Source organism: Littorina saxatilis, linkage group LG14 (assembly GCF_037325665.1).
Source record: "Littorina saxatilis isolate snail1 linkage group LG14, US_GU_Lsax_2.0, whole genome shotgun sequence".
Lineage (NCBI taxonomy): Eukaryota > Metazoa > Mollusca > Gastropoda > Littorinimorpha > Littorinidae > Littorina > Littorina saxatilis.
Window position 1 is genome coordinate 18,342,222 of NC_090258.1, and position 21,631 is coordinate 18,363,852.

Sequence of the window (21,631 nt, forward strand, 5' to 3'; positions counted from 1 at the left end):
TTGCTTAACGCCCAGCCGACCACGAAGGGCCATATCAGGGCGGTTTCCAACTATTGACCACCTCCAGTTGTGACAAAATAATGGTGAAAGAGTGCTCAGAAACAGTTTCATTTGCCACATTCACCCTCTCTGGATAACTTACACATAATTATCAAAACAGTTGTGGACGCACAAACAACAACCCCATTAGGCCTTTTTATTCCTTTATTATTATATTACACTTCTGGTAGTGTTCACTCTAAATCTGACACTTGAAACTGACTAATGTACACAGTAATAGCTTATAATATAAAATCATTTTGCTATAAAAGACATACATCTAGGACTGTAATTGTTACACTTTAGCTGCAGAGTCTATGTAATGAGCAGTCGTGGGCTCCGCCCCGCCGTACACAGAGAACTTACCATTGGGGTTTTTCGAGACATTTACAATTACACACTGGTTGGTTTTGATAATCTTCAAACAAGACTAAACTTTGGTCCGATTTGAAGGTCGCAGCAAGCTCATGTGTGTCCTGAAAATAATGTAAAATTTGATGTTCTCAAATGATTTTTAAGAAATATCTTTGAAACTTCACGCACATCCACAGTTTGACTACCGGCACGGTTGGCCTAGTGGCAAGGCGTCCGCCCCGTGATCGGGAGGTTGTGGGTTCGAACCCCGGCCGGGTTATACCTAAGACTTTAAAATTGGCAATCTAGTGGCTGCTCCGCCTGGCGTCTGGCATTATGGGGTTAGTGCTCGGACTGGTTGGTCCGGTGTCAGAATAATGTGACTGGGTGAAACATGAAGCCTGTGCTGCGACTTGTCTTGTGTGTGGCGCACGTTATATGTCAAAGCAGCACCGGCCTGATATGGCCCTTCGTGGTCGGCTGGGCGTTAAGCAAACAAACAAACAAACAAACCACAGTTTGACTTCTTCCAGACATGACCCAAGTTCGGTTGATCCTCAACCAATGTCAAGGTCACCGTGGGGTCGAGTTCCCTTCAATAAGAAAACAAGAAGAGCAAACGCTCGATCGAGTCACTTTCGCAGTTCTGAATATTATATGAGGCATCAGATGGACAGGAAGAAATTGCTATTCACAACACAATGAGTCACGTTCACATAAAATTTGAGCCCGGTCACTTTTATAGTTTCCGAGAAAAGCCCAACGTTAAGTTGTGTGTTGCCGAACAGAAAAGGCTAGTTATCTCCCTTGTTTTTCTGATAACGTTCGTAAAAGGCTACAGATGTAAATACTTTGATGTAAAGAATAATCCTACAAAGTTTCAATCACATCCGATGAACTTTGTCAAAGATATAAAATGTCTAATTTTTCCTTTGACGCTGACCTGTGACCTTGAAAAAGGTCAAAGGTCAACGAAACCATCGTTAAAGTGTAGAGGTCATTGGAGGTCACGACTAAACAAAATATGAGCCCGATCGCTTTGATAGTTTCCGAGAAAAGTCCAACGTTAAGGTGGTGTCTACGGCCGGCCGGCCGGCCGGACAGACTAACACTGACCGATTACATAGAGTCACTTTTTCTCAAGTGACTCAAAAATTATACCTTTCTTGACTCTTCATGGAGCAAGAGCAGCAGATCATTTGTTTCATATTTATATTACAAATACGGATGGTGAGCCGCGTAAGCATGTTCTTGTTTGGTTCTTGAGACTTTCTGTTTGTCACATTCACCATGGTACAGTGGAACCCACTCTTTGAAGACTCTGCTTTCCATGATTTTCTGTTCACAGCCTCCGTTAATTCCCCCCTGAAAACCACAAGATGTTCTGTGTTTTTTAAGTCTACAAAAAAAAGGGGTTCCCCTGTAAAAGGTACCTTTTTCTCACATTGTCCACATTCTGAATAAAAAAAAACAATGGTAGGTTATTGGAACGTTTATTTATTGACAAAACAAAACGTTACATTTACCGTACATCGACTGCCCTGCCGGCATCTTCCAAGCGAGTTTCATCGTATTATTCTTCTTCTTCTGCGTTCGTGGGCTGAAACTCCCACGTACACTCGTGTTTTTTGCACGAGTGGAATTGTACGTGTATGACCGTTTTTTACACCGCCATTTAGGCAGCCATACGCCGTTTTCGGAGGAAGCATGCTGGGTATTTTCTTGTTTCTATAACCCACCGAACTCTGACATGGATTACAGGATCTTTTTCGTGCGCACTTGGTCTTGTGCTTGCGTGTACACACGGGGGGGTTGTTCGGACAACGAGGAGAGTCTGCACACAAAGTTGACTCTGAGAAATAAATCTCTCGCCGAACGTGGGGACGAACTCACGCTGACAGCGGCCAACTGGATACAAATCCAGCGCGCTACCGACTGAGCTACATCCCCGCCCCATCCATCGTATTATAAGTGTTTGTCTCTCCGTTGAATTAGAAGACACTGGGACCATTGTGTACATGTCACGTTTTGTTAATAATTAAATGTTCCAATCCCCCCGGGGGTTAGGGGGAAGAATTTACCCGATGCTCCCCAGCATGTCGTAAGAGGCGACTAACGGATTATGTTTCTCCTTTTACCCTTGTGTTACTTGTATAGAATATGGTCAACGTTTGTCAAGATTTTAGTCAAGCAGTATGTAAGAAATGTTAAGTCCTTTGTACTGGAAACTTGCATTCTCCCAGTAAGGTCATGTATATGTACTACGTTGCAAGCCCCTGGAGCAAATTTTTGATTAGTGCTTTTGTGAACAAGAAACAATTGACAAGTGGCTCTATCCCATCTCCCCCCTTCCCCCGTCGCGATATAACCTTTGTGGTTGAAAACGATGTTAAACACCAAATAAAGAAAGAAAGAAAATGTTCCAATAATCTAGCGTTCTTGTTTTTTTTATTCTCAATTTTGGATGTGTGTCGACATTCTGAGCAAATGATACACGTTTTGTAACATACTTCCATCACGTTCTCTAATGTAACCAATAATGACAAAAACCCATTTCACTGAGAAAGCTGAGACTTTAATCAACGCCTGATGATTCATCGATTCATGCACAAAAAACAGGAGCAGAAAAACAAACAAACAGAAGATGGAATAGATGAGGGCTTTGTACACACAAGGAACGGACTGCACGACTAGCTCCCTCCTCCCTCTTTATGTTGTGCGGCCATTTGTTGTGACACTTTCATCTGTAGCACCTCCACCACCACTGAAACACGGAAGTCAGGTACATACATTATTAAAATTGCCACAAATATTATCACCACTAAACCTTAACTCTTAGGCTGGTTGTCGCGACCTATGTCGCGCTACTTTACGTATACTGTCACCTGGTTGTCACAACATATGTCGCGCTACTGGCTCAGTCTGTTTGGTCGGTTCCGATTACCTCCCATGGATGCGAAAACCTATATGACCGTTTTTCTTTATTTTTCTCTCTTTTAATTCACCAGTGGCTATGTAACATGTGTTACAGAATTGCACCAGTGTAAGGGTTAACTAAAAAATTCACTGTGGCATTATTGTCAGCTTTGCTCGGCAAATCGTCTACCAGAAGGAAACTGGGATAACTAGAAAACCAGGAGAGCTGAAGACGGAGGTACTAGGCCATTGGCGTTCTCTAGACAACCATGGTACCAAGCATCTTTACACACAATGATGATATACTTGTTCAAATAAGGGTATGACAAAAATTGAATTATCAGGACAAAACCTAAAGTGCAAATAATTTTTGTCTTTCTTTTTTTCAAGAATTTTGCAAATATTTCATGTTTGAAGAAAGACCTATGCATTATCTATCCGGAAGAGGTTGCTTTGTACAGCTATTTAATTTTGCATACTTTTTGTGTTACCACATTGCCGCTGACTTGAGGCATGCGTCAATTGACAATTCTGAGAGGTTACAAGACAAATAGTGCTGTCTTGCTTCAGTGATCTAGTGGATTTTTGTGTGTTGAAATTCAGGATAGTATGCTTACATACAAGAGTACATTATGTACTTCTACTACGATTTCTGAGCATGTCAAGCAGGTATTTAAAAGTTACGCAACTTCCAGAAAGACTTACACATCTTCACAGGGGGCTTCCATTGTACCCAATTACAGTGGAGTCCGGGTACAACGAATCTCAAGGGAGATCGAATACATTTTAGTTCGTTGTATCAGAAATTCGCTGTAGAGTTTTCAACCCTAAATGGCCTCAAGACAAGTTTTCCCACTCACCTTCAAATGATCGTCCCATCGATCTTTCCTTGGAGAGTACAATCTCTGCATGTTTTCAACAGCTTCATAATATAATCCATAGAGAGGCATAGTTCAAATGTTCACTTTACTGTAATTTTAGAAGTAAAATTTAAAAAGTCGTGTAAAAGCATGTACCGTATTTTCTGGGTCATAAGGCGCAACTTTTTTCCTCGAGTGTATCAAAATACGAAAAAAAATCAAAGAGACTGCCTGAGTACCAGTCAAACAACTTGTGATAATGCATGTTTCAGCTACTAGGTATACATGTTTCCTCTCAAGACATCAAAGAGACCGCCCCATAGGTTAAACTCGGTCACTGACCCCGGTGCAGGAAGTGTTTCCTCTCTCAGATATGACAAGGGAACCACCTCTCATAGCTAAAACTGGGTCATTGACCCCTGGGAAGAAGGTCAGTGTCAAGGCATCACAATGGACCTGCCTTTGATCTCGCGCACACACACTCTGTATTCTTCCTTTGATGTGCGGCTTATTTTCATTCTTCGATTGTTACCAGTATACTTTTACTTGTGTTTGTGTATTTTTGTCTTTGGAGAGAATTATTGACATCAGTTCGTTGTAGCCTTGTGACTTTTAGAGACAAAACGGCTCTGGGGCGAAAACGTGTTTGTTATAAGAGGGGTTCGTTATGCAAGTTAGTTCAAAAGGTTCGTTGTAGCAGTAACAAGTAAGAAATAGAAGGCTGTTTGCCGGGAAATCAATGGCAGTTCGTTAAAAGCGGGATTTCGTTATACCCAGGTTCGTTACAGCTGGACTCCACTGTATGCCTGAACATTTGCGTCAGATAAAGGCTAAAATCTCTGAAGGATAGGAATTACAAGACACACTCACACAAGTGTTTCACTTCTGCTGGTACTCGGTGACAGTCGCTATCAGTGTCACCTACGAAAAGCATAGAACTATTAAAAAGCTCTAATACTCTTCTTTCATATCTGACTAACAAATTGAGACCAGTGATCAACCGAAATTATGATAGAATATGTACTTGCAACAATCATCTGTCTGCCTGCCTGAGATGTCATGAATTTTTTTTGTTAGTGTACAAACGCTGACACAGACACACGAGAAATGCTCCTCACTCTGTTTCGTCCTGTATTTATCCTGGAGCACAGGCTGAATCTTCTCCATCTGCTTGGTGATGAAATCCACTTTGCGAGAAAAATAATCTTTCGCCTTTGCCGGAGACTGCACACAAACCATGAACATGGCAATCAGACAAGCTACAACTACAAGACATATCACATAATTATATTACCCAGGTCAAACTTTAAGTTTGAAATTAACACACAACCAGGTAAAACTCACCAATGTAACACACACTGCAAAATGATTTCAGAAGCACAACTGTCTTTTGAATACAAGAGTCTTTGAAGAATAGTGATTACAAAGCAAATGTAAATACAACACGCAAAAATACATAAACCACCCAATAACGAACATGGTGTTCATTCAGGGGCGATTTCTGTTATCAGGACGCAAAGGGCCTCTTTCTGTCCATCTGGATCTCTCATTCACAGGGGAAACACCCTGGTTGAGTGGAACACCCAACCAACCAACCAACCAACCCCCCACCCCCCCATGGAAACTTTTTTTCAGGCCCATTTTATTTTTCTCTCTGAAAATTGCCAACCCAGGGAAGAAGATTCCAGTCTGCTATGACAATGACGAAGAAAGATTGACTCACCATGTCTACGTAGTAGCCAGTGCCGATGTCCACCAAAACGGATTCAACGTTGCTCAGCTCCCCAGGTACGTACATCTTTTACTTGTTAAGGATCAAAAGTTGACTTTAAAAATATGATGACACACAAAAGACACTTCTTTGAGGCGACATACAGGTTACAGGTTGGACGTTTCACTGAATATTGTATACATGTGTGCCTGTATAGTGCAGATTTGTGTGTGCATTGACATTTTATTGGGTGCTCTGTTGTCATGTCAAAACACTGTGTGGGGAAGTGTCAACTGTCATTGCAGGAACTGTCATTAGATGAAATGACAGTACAGTGGAACCCCCATTTAAGACCTTCAAAAATCTGAGTATTGGCGTTAACCGGTAATTACTGATATTTTAACGGTTGAAATTACAAAATACCCGAAAAAAAATCAGCTGCCAGTATGACCTGTTTTTGGAATCAGGAACCGACAAGGAATAAGATGAAATTGCTTTTAAATCGATTTCGGAAATTTAATTTTGATCATAATTTTTATATTTTTAATTTTCAGAGCTTGTTTTTAATCCAAATATAACATATTTATATGTTTTTGGAATCAGGAAATGATGTAGAATAAGATGAACGTAAATTTGGATCGTTTTATATAAAAAAAATAAAAAAATTATTACAATTTTCAGATTTTTAATGACCAAAGTCATTAATTAATTTTTAAGCCACCAAGCTGAAATGCAATACCGAAGTCCGGCCTTCGTCGAAGATTGCTTTACAAAAATGTCAATCAATTTGATTGAAAAATGAGGGTGTGACAGTGCCGCCTCAACTTTTACAAAAAGCCGGATATGACGTCATCAAAAGTATTTATCGAAAAAATGAAAAAAACGTCCGGGTATATCATTCCCAGGAACTCTCATGTCAAATTTCATAAAGATCGGTCCAGTAGTATGGTCTGAATCGCTCTACACACACACACGCACAGACAGACACACACACATACACCACGACCCTCGTCTCGATTCCCCCTCTATGTTAAAACATTTAGTCAAAACTTGACTAAATGTAAAAAGGAGGGAGTCTTAAAATGGAGTTAAATTTACAGAGCTTATGAAGAGAAAATGTGAAAAAGCAAGGTCATAAAATGAATAAAGTCTTACATTGGGGGGTGTTAGAAGGGACGTTCCACTCTAGTCAGCAAGGAGCAACAAAAGGATACGGAGCTGGTGAGAGGAACAAGGATGGGCTTGCCCTTGCTCTCTGGGTTTACCCTTGACACACATTCCTCTGATTCCATAAACTTAGTCTGTGCCACCTTCAGCTGGTTCAGGGAGTTGCCGAAGAATTCTATCTCCTGAAATCACCACAAAAAAGGAATGTTAGGCTATTCAATTTCAACGGCAATCGTTTTCTTTCAACTGAAAACTTTTGTAAGAACAAATTTCTCGGCTATATCTCTGTTTCCAGTGATAGCAATTCTTACCCTTAAAGAACTGAAATCTGGAAATGGAAATGAAATTGAACAGAAATCGAAATTACAAAATATTTGTAAATTGTCGCTGCAAGTGTGAAATTAAACAGGAAATAAATCAAAACGACAAAAGAATACAAATTCAGCTACCTAACATTGTGATTTATGGTTGAAGTACGTTTCCATTTGGATTTAGATTAATAAGCGTGACAAAACATGCTGAGAATCTTGTATTTAATACAAGCATGAAGCAGCCTAGCAGGATCTTGAGCATAATTTGATGCCAACCGGGTACCTAGGCAACCTCCATGAACGCGGAAGAAATCCTATCATCTTAGTGAAACTGTAGTTCTTAGATCAAACAACATATTAATCAAGTCTGTCTGTCAAACCTGCTCAAGCTGCTGTGAGAGCTGGTTTAGCTGCGCAGCCGGTAGCTGCGTGATGTCAATTTGCTGACCACCACTACCCTTTGACGACGCCATGCTTATTTTTTTAGATTCCTGATAAGACTTAGTGCTCTCTGACAGAGAAGAGCGTCTTTCAGGGGAGACAATTTCCAGACAATCTAAATTATGGATTAATTTTCCATACAAAATTTGAAAACGGTATATTGGTACTTAAAAAAATCTGTCCATACTAATATGACTTACAAGTTGTGATAAAGTATAAACAGTCGTAAAATAGTCGTTAGCTAGATAAAATAAAGACTGATTCCAGCTTTTTAGTTTACTGCTCCTAGCAACACAAAACAAGATGGCGAAGGTGGTGATAGCAGGTACTGTAAACTTTCAGAAATCTTGTAAATACAAGTGGCAATAAATATGTTTAAAGTGAGAAGGGACGAAATGTGTACTTTTTGAGCCATAGAATGAATAATTAAGGGCATATACATGTTCATTTATCAGAATACCTAACTTTTATTGTGTAGGCCTAAACATATTGCACCAACTTTCACTATCTCAATTACTGCATATTAGTGATAACTCTCTCTCTCTCTCTCTCTCTCTCTCTCTCTCTCTCTCTCTCTCTCTCTCTCTCTCTCTCTCTCTCTCTCTCTCACAAGTTTTCTATGCTTATGGCATCTGTGAATGAAGGTATTGTTCGAAAGTTGTCAGTTTATGTGTACAAAGCATTTCGGCTACGTAGTGTTGTTATGTCTTAGTTCATGTAAGCCTACGATTATATATTTTATTTGAAATGTAATGTCTTAGTTCGTGTATGATTTATTTCATTTGATTTGTGTGCAAATGTCATTGTATATATGTTCACCCCCCTCATAAGAGGCTATGGCCTAAATGAGTAAACAATCCAATCCAATCTCTCTCTCTCTCTCTCTCTATCTCACACACACACACATACACACACACACACACACACACACACACACACACACACAAATTACATTTTTCTCATCTAACAACTATCATTTGTTCTGTTAAAAAATGTGCATGCAAAATACAACTGCTTTTAACTGTGGACATGATCGAAAGAGTTGTGAACATTTTAAAACTTTCAGACGCCACTATATCATCAGTTTTGTTGTTGATAATACACCATCCCAGACATGAGTATATATGTTACATGAAATGACACTTTTTGTTTTTGTAAAATTGAAAGCCCTAACTAATCATGCTTTGCTTTATTTTTTGCTTTGCTTGCTCGAAGTCATTTCAGTTTTAACAAAATGGAGATTTAAAAAACCCATGTTTAAACATGTGAAGTGACACCATCTTTACTATGTTGGGTTAAAGGCCACTCTGACTGTCCATACTTCTCTCGAGTGGAGCTTCTGGGGGACAGGCTGGTGAAGAATTTGCCGACTTTCCAGCTGCACAAGATCGTCAAAACTCCAGAGCAGTGGAAGGTATTTGTTTATTTTTTCGTTCAAGGTCCCATGTATAGCATGTCTTGAAAACTCAAGCAGTCTCTATGAATTCATATCTATATTATTATTAATGTTTTGTTACAAAAATATATATATTATATGAGGTTGGTTGGGTGGTTTTTTTTTAAGAATGTACCTGTGTTTTATTTCATTCTATACTTATGGATCCTTGACATTGATTAATGATTCACCTATAAACTCATATCATCAACTTTTAACTACTGCCCGTGACATCATCCAACCACTTCTCTCCCCTTTCATTCATTTCCGTTCCTTGAGTTCCTTCCCTTTTTTGCGTGTTTTCCCCTCCATTTTCTTTCAACCCTTGTTCGTTCCGTGTTGCGTCTGCTTTTTGTTGTCTTTTGTGTTCTTGTTATTCCTGATGAAGCTTCCATAAGCGAAAATTCGTACCGTCTTGTCTCGTTCTTGTATCGGTGAGTACAGTATTCCTTTGTTTTTTAACTTTACTTACTTTTGTATTTTTTTGCCTGCAGACTTGAATCCTTTTATGCACTGTTTTAGTTTTTTTTTTAATGTACCTTTAATTGTTATGTTCTGTTCTTCCCTCCATATGTAAGTCACACACACACACACACACACACACACACACACACACACACACACACACACACACACACACACACACACACACACACACACACATGCACTTCTTCTCTCTCTCTTCCTCTCTGTCTCTCATCGTTTAACATAACTCCTCTCTCTTTACCATTTTCCCCAGCCCCCTTAAAAAAAAACACAGGAACAACAACAACAAAAGCACAACTCACAGTTAGACTTTAATTTTTTCATTTTTTAAATTTTGTTTTGTTAATTTGTTTAAACTTTTCCATTTACTTCACTACAATATTTTGTATATGAATTGCAGACATGGTTGGAACAAACATGTCAGGAGAGGGGTTGGAAACACACTCGTTCGCCATTGGTCTGGCGAGAGTTGATTGACCGTGGCGGAAAGGGTGTACTGATCGGAGGACATAACGACTTTCAGGAATACGTCAAAGGATATTATGGCCTGGAATCAGACATCATTAGCGATGACATGCGAAAAATTGGAGTTGAAAATTTCAAGACAAAGCAGGTGAGCCTTTGGGAAGGAAGTAATGTAAAATTGAGTGTGCTATTGTGTGTTTGTGTGTGTGTGTGCATGTATATGTGTGTGTTTCAGTGTGTGTGTGTGTGTGGGGGGGTGGTGTGTGTGTGTGTGTGTGTGTGTGCGTGTGTGTGTGTGTGTGTGTGTGTGTGCATGCATGCATCTGCGTGTGTGTTTGTAAGGGGAGGAAAGGTAACAGGACAAGAAATCATCCACTTACCAACGACTTTGTCACTGGCTCAAATCACTTCTCTGAAGTAATGTCAGTTGATTCTGCAGCATTAATTGCTAGCACAGAACATATAATTTAATTTGTTACAACCTTAGAGTTATGAAAAATACATGACATTCTCTCTCCTTCTTCCACCAGGAAATCGACGAAGAAGAGGCTCAGTTCAAAGCATTATCCAAACCGCTACATGTCTGCATCACGGCCGCATCTTCTTCCACATGTTATGGTATCCTTCCGGCCATCGCCAGCGGCGAAGTTTTCGGTCGTAAGACTGAACTCAACCTGCGACTGTTCGATGTTTCCTCTGCAGATTTCTCTCGAATCCAAGGCGTGGCCATGGAGATACAAGATTTATCTGAGGGACTTGTTAGAGGAATTGAGGTTAGGATATTTTGATGTGGGGAAATGCGGTAGAATGATTATGATGTAGGGTTTTACTCTCTGTTTTATGTATTGTGGTGTGCGTGTGTGTGTGTGTGTGTGTAATGAAATTGTCCGATGCAACTGACACAATTAAATTGAATTGTCCGGAGGGCTGTAAAATTAACGATTCAGATATTCTCAGCATGCCAGAGTCAGTTATCCATCAATTTTAATGAATTTGTCATTGCCCAGTATATTACAAAACCATACTCACACAAAATTTAATTTTTCAGGTTGTGGACAGCACCGAAAAAGCATTCAAAGATTGCAGTGTCGTCGTCATCTTAGACGAGCTGCTGCAAAACAAGGAAGAACCGTATGATGAGTGGATATCTCGCAACTCTGATTTTTTCTCGGAATATGCAAGAGACATTGAAAGTCATGCAAAGAAAAATGTGCAAGTGCTTTTGGGTGGAAGCGGTCCTGTCAATTTCAACGCCATGATGATGATCAAAAGAGCACCAAATGTAAGTACCTAAAAGTACAATAAAGTATTTGGTTTAAACACTTTTTGTATTCAGCTAAATTACAAATAACAATGCCACATACAATCAATTAAACTAATGGAGCACAACAAGATACGCTTATGAGCGTGCTCTTAAAAACACATCATAATATAATATAGCTATTCTGATGAACACGTGGGGGAATTCGGGGGCTGTGATTGGATGGTCTCTTCCGATCATCAAAGCATAATGCCACGGAAGTCGGCCATTTTTCTCAATATCCAAAAGCATATTGTCAATAACAAAGACGCATGGTTCCCGTTTACCCACCTGTACCACACGATGTTTCACTGATCGACAACAGATACACTGACAACTTGAAATTCTTCTCGAGAATGTTTTTCAGCTTTACAAATGTCGATAGCATACCCTTTTCTGCTAACTTCCCGATGAAACAGGACTAAACCTATTATTTTCTGTCCCTAAACACCACAAAATGCCCAAGTCGAAAGATGTAGTACAAACAAGGGAGTACAACGGAACAGCCGTTTGTGTGTGCCTGTGAGCTATAGTTCACAGTACTGTTGCCGACTGACACAAATTTTTGCATTCGGCTTTTCTTATCTCGTAACTCCACACCAAATACCCCACTTCCCCTCTGAAGTATTGATGTACAACCCATGGCACTAACATTCATGTAGTCGTTTATAACTGAGGTTGAAAAATTCGCTTCATGACGAGACAAGTATAAATGCCATTCACCCAAACTGGAAATGTCGCTGCCGTCTGCTCGCTTAATTTGTACGGATTATAGCTGTTCTCTTTTCCTCCCCTTGTTGCATCCTAGTTCTTCAGTTGTTTCTAGTTTTCCGTTGATGTTGTGTTTTGGTCTTCTTCATAAGTAGTCTTGTTCAAAAGTAAAAGAACTCAAACTTCTTTTTGTTGTATACGAATGAACTAATAAAAAGCTGTTTGACAGCTGTGTTGTCAAATCGAGTTTTTTTCCAAAGTCAGTGTGGCGCCTGCGCAAAACTAATGCGCATAAGAAACGGCGTCTGCTATCAAAACCTGAGATCAACGCATCGACGCAAAAACTGTCATTTTGTAAGTTTGGAACAACAAATAAAGGTCAGAACAGCTATATAACCGCTATTGTATTTTCAGCGTAGCAATAGGGTCCGATATTTAGACTCGAACAAGTATTATGCGACTCGTCTTCGACTCGTCGGCATTATACTTATCTCGTCTAAATATCGGACCGGGCTATTGCTACGCTGAAAACACAATAGCTGTTAATATCTGATTTGGCGGACGAATATAACGTTTGTGAATAAAGTATTTCCTTACAGTATAACATATGGTACTAAACGCCATAAACTGCTTCTGCTGTAGTGTGCAAATGTTTCATGTTTTCATGCTAAATTTGGTCTCTTTCTGCTAAGAACAGATTTTGTTTTGACCCGTGTAAGCTTGAGCATGAAACAATGCAGTCATTTTGTTACAGACATTTTAATTTTGGTGCAAAGAGGGTTTTTTTTAACCCTGGATGCTTTCGTTTGTGTTATAGATCAGAATTTAACAAGAATGTTGGTAAACAAACCAATGAAAGCAAACAAAAAACACACCAAATGTATCAAACGCAGGTGTGCAGCTAAGTCAGTACATAATCTGTGCATATAAACTTCTCCAGACAAACACAGTGATGGAAACTAATCTGACCATCCCTACTTCTTTTCCTTCAGCAATGTAGATACAGTGGTCTTCCATCTTTTAAGAAATCTCACCTCCTAATTCATGAATATCGCCCTATTTAAGACTCATTCTCAGACTTTCTGTTCTGGTGTGTAAATTAATTAATAAGATTATACTTCCTTTTTCAAAACCATCAGATTTTTGTTAGTTCTAAGTTCTAAAAGGAGGGGGGGGGGGAGGGGGGGGAGGGGGGGAGTTAGAGGGGACGTCCACAGTGCATATTTTTTTTCTTGAAAGGTTGAAGAAAAAAAAGAAAAATAGAAAAGGAAAGTATTTTGACAAAATGTTTCAGATTCACAGACAGAACATCGTCGCTATGAGCCGAGCAGTGGAGAACAGAGCGAAAGCCGTCATCGGGCAGAGACTGAAAGTCAACACAGCTGGCGTTGTTGACCTCATTATCTGGGGCAACGCCAACGGCAAGCATTTCATTGACAACAGCAAGGTGAGGGGCCTTTTTTTTAATTTTTTTTTATTATTTTTTTTAAACATCAGACTTAAAAAAATCTGAGAAAATCAGGTCTTAAAAAGGGAGGGAGTCTTAAAATGGGGGTAATTTTACAGAGGTAATGAACAGAAAGTCTGAGAAAACAAGGTCTTAGAAAGGAGGAAGTCTTATATTGGGGGGTCTTAATTAGGGGGTTCCACTGTATCTGCATCCATTCTTGTTCGTAACTAAAGGATGTTGTTTTCTGTCTTTTTCTCTTTTTAAAAAATGTGTATTCTCGGAATATTTCACGATCAGAACAAAAACGAATTCAGGCTATTTTCTTGTTTGCAAGGATTTTTTCTCTTTTTTATTTTCCATTTTTTATTCTGGGAAATTTCACGATCAGAAAAAAATGAATTTAGGCTATTTTCTTTTTAGAGACCATAGATTTGATGCTATCATTCTCTGTTGTGTGTGTGTGCGTGTGTGCGTGTGTGTGTGTGTGTGTGTGTGTGTGTGTGTGTGTGTGTGTGTATGTGTGTTTGTGTGGGTGAGGATGAACATTTTTAATTTTAGAAATTTCACAAATCAGAAAAAATGCAGTGGTGAAGGAGACTCACTGTTCTACACATAGCATGCGTTAAATTGTATACAAGCTAGTTCACTTCCTAATCAAATATTGAGTTCTCACTAATAAAACAAGAGCCAATTTCACAGCATGCAGTATAGTGTCCCAAGGATTTTTAAAAGTAACGCATGACTTGATCACACTGACGTCAAAGGACAGTGTGGTGGGGGGGGGGGGGGGGGAGGGGGGGGGGGGGACACTCAAATAACGTGCACATTGTGATAGATCATCGCCTGTGGATGGTTAAACAGCTGCATCGATGAATTATGCAGTCGAACATATATCTTATCCAAGCTGGAGGTTCTTTTTTTATACAAAAAGAACCATGTACACGTGCAGGTGTACAATGGAACCGTGTGGATACTTTGGTCGCATTCATAAACAAAGGGAAGTAAGCGCTCTAAATGCATAAAACATGTGTTACAGAGTAGGTGAGAGTTATTCGGAACCATTCTCCTGGCACCTGAGAGAATAAGAAGCATTTATATATGAACAAGCGACTTTTATCCTGAAAGAGCACCATTTTCTCAAAACGAGTTTGTATTCTTTCTCAAAGTCCCGTGTGCATGGTTACGACGGAGCCGTGTGGGGACCTCCATCCTACTCCGTGCCTGTGATGGAGATGGTTCACGACAACAAGTGGATGGAGAAAGAGTACCTGGAGCTTGTCCAGCAGCGCAAAACGACGGTCGAAACGGCGCTCGGTCATCCATCCTCGGCCTGTGAAGCGCGTGCCGTCACCACCATGCTGACTCAGTGGTGGAACGGGTCTCCGCACGGTCAGATGTTCTCTCTCGGCGTCTGCTCTGATGGTGAGTACAGTGGAAACCCCCTTTTAAGACCTCCAAAAATCTGAGAATATCAGGTCTTAAAGGCTGACATAGTCCTATTTAATTAGTTTAATTACTTCCAGGGCTTTTCCCATCGTTGCGGGGATGTATAAATTAAGCTTCCTGCAAAGTTTTAGGTTTGAAGTCCTTACCAATTACGAGAAATAATTAATTCTTTATTGCATTGTTTAGCAACAGTTCTCCAGGACTTGGGCTATTTTTAGACCGTTGACGTTACTTTGTGACGTTTCGTAAACCAAAGATGGCGTTTGAGACTGTTCTGTTTACATTCGACACTTAATGAACATCACTTTGCAATACTGAAATAATTTTGTCGGTGTTCGAAAGCTACAGCCAATCGTTATTATATCCCCTACAGTTTTATAACATTATTGGCACATGTAAACAATATGAATTAATTAATGAACGCTACGAATATGGCAGCTTTTAAAAAAGAGGGAGTCTTAAAATGGGGGTGAACTTACAGAGGATCTGAACAGTAAATCTTGAAAACTAAGGTCTTAAGGGAGGACGTCTTAAATTGGGGGGGTCTTCTTCTTCTTCTTCTTCTTCTGCGTTCGTGGCCTGAAACTCCCACGTACACTCGTGTTTTTTGCACGAGTGGAATTTTACGTGTATGACCGTTTTTTACCCCGCCATTTAGGCAGCCATACGCCGTTTTCGGAGGAAGCATGCTGGATATTTTCGTGTTTCTATAACCCACCGAACTCTGACATGGATTACAGGATCTTTTTCGTGCGCACTTGGTCTTGTGCGCATGCGTGTACACACGGGGGTGTTCAGACACCGAGGAGAGTCTGCACACAAAGTTGACTCTGAGAAATAAATCTCTCGCCGAACGTGGGGACGAACTCACGCTGACAGCGGCCAACTGGATACAAATCCAGCGCGCTACCGACTGAGCTACATCCCCACCCTAAATTGGGGGGTCTTAAAAGGGGGGTGTATACTGACTAGCTGTATAATGCTGTTATATGGTAAGACCGCCATTAATGTACTGTCTAACATTATTAAGTCTGAAGAGAATGGGAGCTAGCTTAACAATGGAGGTAGATTTACCGACATTATGAACAGAAAATCTAAGAAGGCAACTTCTTTAATAGACAAATTCCGAAAATAACTCAGTCAGGTTTGAATGGGTTGTAAAAGAACAAGTACCCTTGCTTTTGCTCGAACAATTGACTCGTGCTTCCTGCATGTATATACACGTTTGAGACACACTCCCTCGCTAGTGACTGGCCTATAATGCCACGTGGGGAATAATGTCTTGCGGGGAAACTTTTCCATTACAGGCCAATAGGAAGGTTTCCGCCAGTTATCTCTTTGAGGTTTTGGGTGCTTAGAGAGTACCGTGCCCCTTGCGGGGGGCATCAAACATCGAGGTCACAAGCAGGGTCAAGGGGAAGGTCGGCTGGGTGGACAGGAGACTACAATAGGAAGGTTTCCGCCAGTTATCTCTCTTTGAGGTTTTGGGTGCTTAGAGAGTACCGTGCACCTTGCAGGGGCATCAAACATCAAGGTCACAAGCAGGGTCGAGGGGAAGGTCGGCTGGGTGGACAGGAGACTACAATAGGAAGGTTTCCGCCAGTTATCTCTCTTTGAGGTTTTGGGTGCTTAGAGAGTACGTACCGTGCCCCTTGCGGGGGCATCAAACATCGAGGTCACAAGCAGGGTCAAGGGGAAGGTCGGCTGGGCGGACAGGAGACTACAATAGGAAGGTTTCTGCCAGTTATCTCTCTTTGAGGTTTTGGGTGCTTAGAGAGTACCGTGCACCTTGCCGGGGCATCAAACATCGAGGTCATAAGCAGGGTGAAGGGGAAGGTCGGCTGGGCGGACAGGACACTACAATAGGAAGGTTTCCGCCAGTTATCTCTCTTTGAGGTTTTGGGTGCTTAGAGAGTACCGTGCACCTTGCGGGGGCATCAAACATCAAGGTCACAAGCGGGGTCAAGGGAAAGGTCAGCTGGGTGGACAGGAGACTACAATAGGAAGGTTTCCGCCAGTTATCTCTCTTTGAGGTTTTGGGTGCTTAGAGAGTACCGTGCCCCTTGCGGGGGCATCAAACATCAAGGTCACAAGCAGGGTCAAGGGGAAGGTCGGCTGGGCGGACAGGAGACTACAATAGGAAGGCTTCCGCCAGTTATATCTCTTTGAGGTTTTGGGTGCTTAGAGAGTACTAGTACCGTGCACCTTGCAGGGGCATCAAACATCAAGGTCACAAGCAGGGTCAAGGGGAAGGTTGGCTGGGCGGACAGGAGACTATTGCGCGAGGGTGCGTCTCAAACACGTGTACAGGAAGCACATGTACATATCTGTCTGAGCAAAAGCACTCACTCACTGTTTCACAACCCATACAATCTCGAAAGAGTTATTTCCGAAAATCGTCTATTAAAAGAGGAGAATTATAGTCCTAAATTAGGGGGGGTTCCAGGGTGAGTACAGTCTATTATTTGTGTTTCAGGGTGGTATGATGTGCCGGAGGGACTGGTGTTTTCCTATCCTGTGACAATGTCTCCGAAAGGCTACTGGGTTGTTGTACAGGATATGGAACTCACAGACGAAACCAAACAGAAACTCCAGGAATGCATCAAGGTTAGAAGCGTGGAACTTTCCTACACACAAAACTGTACCATATGTTTGTATGTCCGTGTTCAATTAATTGTGTTCTGTGAACTTTTGTTATTGTGTTACATATGCAAAAGGGTTGTGACTTGCATGGGGTGCATGAGTTCGTTTTGATTGTGCGATTTTTTTTCTTTCTCTCTTTCCTTTCGTTACAACAGGTTTCACTGTGTTGACTTGTTTACAGTGCTAATTTTCATAATCAGGTCCTCGTCCGACACTGAATATTATTTTACCAATGTTCTGCTGCTAAGAAATGTGGCGCAAAGTAAGGTAGCTATATTGCACCGAAAGCATTATTTCTGACGTTATAATTTTTAACATATGTATCAATGGAGCTGTTATGGAAAACAATTGTATGTTGATGTTGTTTTTTAATTTGAATATAGGTTTCACTGACAGTACACACTATTTTTTTTATTTTCCAGGATCTTACAAATGAAATGGAGGTGATCTACCCGCCTCCTCGCCCACCCACCCCCCCCAAACCAGACACTCCACCAGCAACAGAGATGGTTGAAGTGTCCATTGAAAAGCGACTAAGTAGTGAAGCTATTGGTAATTAATAGGTTTGACTTTTCTGTGCGTAAACTGTAATTGTTGTATGCTGTTTGATGTCTTTGTTTTTTATGAATACAAACTATAAACCATCATTTTGACAAAATGATCAGGTAAGAAAAAGGATTTATTACTTCAAGCTAAAATACACTCTAGCTACAATGATATTTTTTTTTACTCGGTAAAATGTGCTGCATTTGATCTTGAACCAAGAGGATATGGATTATATATTCTCCAGAGTTAATTGGGTTACATTTTTTTTACATGCATTCTCAGTCCAATACACAAAATCCAGTCAGTGAAGAGTAGTGTATTATTGTTGAATCTCTTGTTTTGATCTTTTGTACTTGTGTGTACTTATTTCTCTCTCTCTCTCTCTCTTTCTCTGTGACTGTGTATGTGTGCATGTGTGTGTTGTAAAGTTTTTGTTTATTTATTGATTGATTTAGTTTGGTTTAGTTTATTTGTTGCTTAACGTCCAGCCGACTACGCAGAGCCATATCAGGACAAGGAAGGGGGGGATGAAGGGGGCCACTTGTCAAGCGATTCCTGTTTACAAATGCACTAACTCATTACTTGTGTCCCAGCAGGCTTTAGTAAAACTAAATTAATACCTACTGGAAGATTACCAGTTTCCAGTATGTTAAAATAGGCTTAAACCTATCTACTGCTGGACTTACATCAGAACACTAACAGATTAAACTATACATGAATCGCGAGACAAGCGGCAAGAGAAGAGATTTTTGGAAAAAATACAGGTGAATGAGCAAGAAGGCAGAAAAAAGAAAAGAATTCATGAAGAAAAAGAGAGCATGACAGGAAAGAGGAACCAAAAATCTACCTAACAGCAAACTAGAAAGCTCCTGCGGTTCCAAAAACAGGAGGGGCCTTTAATTTCATAACCGCAGTGCCCCACTGCGGGATTATTGATTGATTTATTTGTGTATTTTAGACCCCCCAATTTAAGACTCCCTCCTTTTTAAGACCTTGTTTTCTCAGACTTTCTGTTCATAACCTCTGTAAAATTACCCCCATTGTTAGACCGCCTCCTTGGCATGCATGCTCAGTCCAATAACCCATATAATACACAAAATCCAGTCAGCAAGGAGTAGCCCGAGACGAAAAACCGAGGTCCCTTCGTGTACACTACATTGGGGTGTGCATGTTAAAGATCCCACGATTGACAAAAGGGTCTTTCCTGGCAAAATTGTATAGGCATAGATAAAAATGTCCACCAAAATACCCGTGTGACTTGGAATAATAGGCCGTGAAAAGTAGGATATGCGCCGAAATGGCTGCGATTTGCTGGCCGATGTGAATGCGTGATGTATTGTGTAAAAAAAATTCCATTTCACACGGCATAAATAAATCCCTGCACCTTGAATATGTGCGCGATATTAATTGCATAAAAAAAAATATAATTAAAAAATAAAAAAAAATCCCTGCGCTTAGAACTGTACCCATGGAATACGCGCGATATAAGCCTCATATTGATTGATTGTAAAATTACCCCCATTTTTAGACCGCCTCCTTTTTCAGACCCGATTTTCTCAGATTTTTTTAGGTCTTAAAAGGGACTCCACTGAACTAAGTACTTCTGGGTTGGACATTTTCTATAGACAAAATCTGAAGACTAACAACATGCAATGTTTCGTACTTTTCGCAGTGGAGCCCGCACCAGAACAAACGGACATGATCACGGAAGTGAAAAAATCTGATTCTGCTGAAGCCGCTGCCAAGGAGGATCAGGATGAGAACTCAGAAGTGAAAGAATCTAACTCTGCTGAAGCCGCACCCACAGAAGGAGAAGCAGAAGCAGAAGAGCAGTAACACTAACACACACCCAACACAATACTTTCTCATGGAAAAAAAGAAGAAAAAAAAAGAAAGCAGATAGGTTGGGCCTACCAGGAGAATGTGTTTGTTTTTTTAATGACATTAACAATTTTGTTTTTTTTAACAGAGCGAACAAAGTCAGGAGATAAGAGTATTTCAGGGAAAACATAGAATCACAGAAAGTGACGGCAAGATCTCAGGAGCTTTGGAATATCCATGCTACACTCATCGACTCCTTTGTTTTCTTAGCCTCATTCTACTTTTAATCGAACTGAAAGGTTTGTACGCGTGTAGAAGTCTTGGCCTGAACTAAGGTGTGAGGACTCAACGGACAGAAGAGAAATGAAGAGTTCTTCTTCTTCTTCTGCGTTCGTGGGCTGAAACTCCCACGTACACTCGTGTTTTTTGCATGAGTGGAATTGTACGTGTATGACCGTTTTTTACCCCGCCATTAAATAACATATTCTTACTCCGAATCACATTAGCATTGAGTCACCTGAGATGCTTATCACTGAAAAACGCTTACCCGGCTAAAATTTTTAAAGGGAAGCAACCCATCACCAAAACGAAAGTGAAAGTAGCTTTGGTAATGGGCCAGCACACTGGGAGTTACCTCCCATACGGGAGTGTGCCACGTCACTTCCTCTAGGAACACATGCCTATCTCATACGTTCTTTTCACCTCGGAGAGGACGGTTCACTTTTTGACGCTCTGTGGCTGACCTTGTGTGTTTGAGTGACACCCGCCGGCCACGTTACCCAGCCTGGGATTTAAGGGCGTCTTTTCGCCGTTCCCTAAGCGTCAGGAGGATGGCGTCCCGTTTTGGATTTATCTCTCCTCAACACTTTCTTGAGTGAGATAAAAGTCAAGATGGAGACGCCAGCCTCGGTCCGAGACTCTCTCTGCCCAGGAGACTGGGTGACCTTGATCGATCTCAAGGACGCATACTTTCATTCTTATGCATCCGGCCGACCGGAATTGGCTTTGTTTCCGGTGGGGAGATCAGATCTACCAGTTTTGCGCACTCCCTTTCGGGCTGTCCCTCGCACCATGGATTTTCACCATGGTGGTGAGACAGTTCTGTGCACTGGTGAGGTCCTAGGGTATCCGCCTGCGGGCTTATCTGGACGACTGATTCATCATGATCCAGTCCCAGAGCGGCTGTTCGCAGGATACCCTAATGGTTCTTTGAGAATCCAACTTGTTGGGGTTCTCGATCAACCGGGCAAATCCGGAGCTGACCCCGTCACAGACATTCACTTATCTGGGGATGTCTTTCGACACGGTCGCGTGGACTGTCCAGCCTTCTCAGAGAAGGGTGGACAAGCTCCAAGCTCAGATTCGCTCCACTTTGCCTCTCCTGATGGTTTCCATCCGTCTGGACTTGGTGGCTCGCTCGCATAGAGCGTCCACCTCGTCAGTTTATGCTTCCCACTGGAAGGCATGGACTGCCTGGTGTTCAGCTACAGGGGTGAGGTCGGTGGCTTCGCGCTCTATTCAGGTCGCCA

General features: G+C 41.2%; 2 protein-coding genes across 2 annotated transcripts; one reads left to right on the forward strand and one right to left on the reverse strand.

Annotated features, from left to right (window-relative positions):
* Window positions 1–2,952: 2,952 nt before the first annotated feature.
* On the reverse strand, window positions 2,953–7,895 carry LOC138947274 (prefoldin subunit 5-like). Its single transcript, XM_070318717.1, has 5 exons — window positions 7,739–7,895; window positions 7,095–7,229; window positions 5,893–5,967; window positions 5,288–5,393; window positions 2,953–3,157 (listed from the first exon to the last, which is right to left on the reverse strand). Exons 1-5 carry the CDS (start codon window positions 7,829–7,831, stop codon window positions 3,084–3,086), a joined length of 483 nt encoding a protein of 160 aa, XP_070174818.1. The 5' UTR covers window positions 7,832–7,895; the 3' UTR covers window positions 2,953–3,083.
* A 145-nt stretch (window positions 7,896–8,040) lies between these two features.
* On the forward strand, window positions 8,041–20,176 carry LOC138947275 (putative malate dehydrogenase 1B). Its single transcript, XM_070318718.1, has 10 exons — window positions 8,041–8,124; window positions 9,101–9,213; window positions 10,121–10,333; window positions 10,716–10,958; window positions 11,234–11,467; window positions 13,491–13,643; window positions 14,813–15,068; window positions 17,569–17,699; window positions 18,158–18,287; window positions 19,954–20,176. The coding sequence occupies exons 1-10, from the start codon at window positions 8,103–8,105 to the stop codon at window positions 20,115–20,117; spliced, it is 1,659 nt and encodes a 552-aa protein (XP_070174819.1). The 5' UTR covers window positions 8,041–8,102; the 3' UTR covers window positions 20,118–20,176.
* The last annotated feature ends 1,455 nt before the right edge of the window (window positions 20,177–21,631 follow it).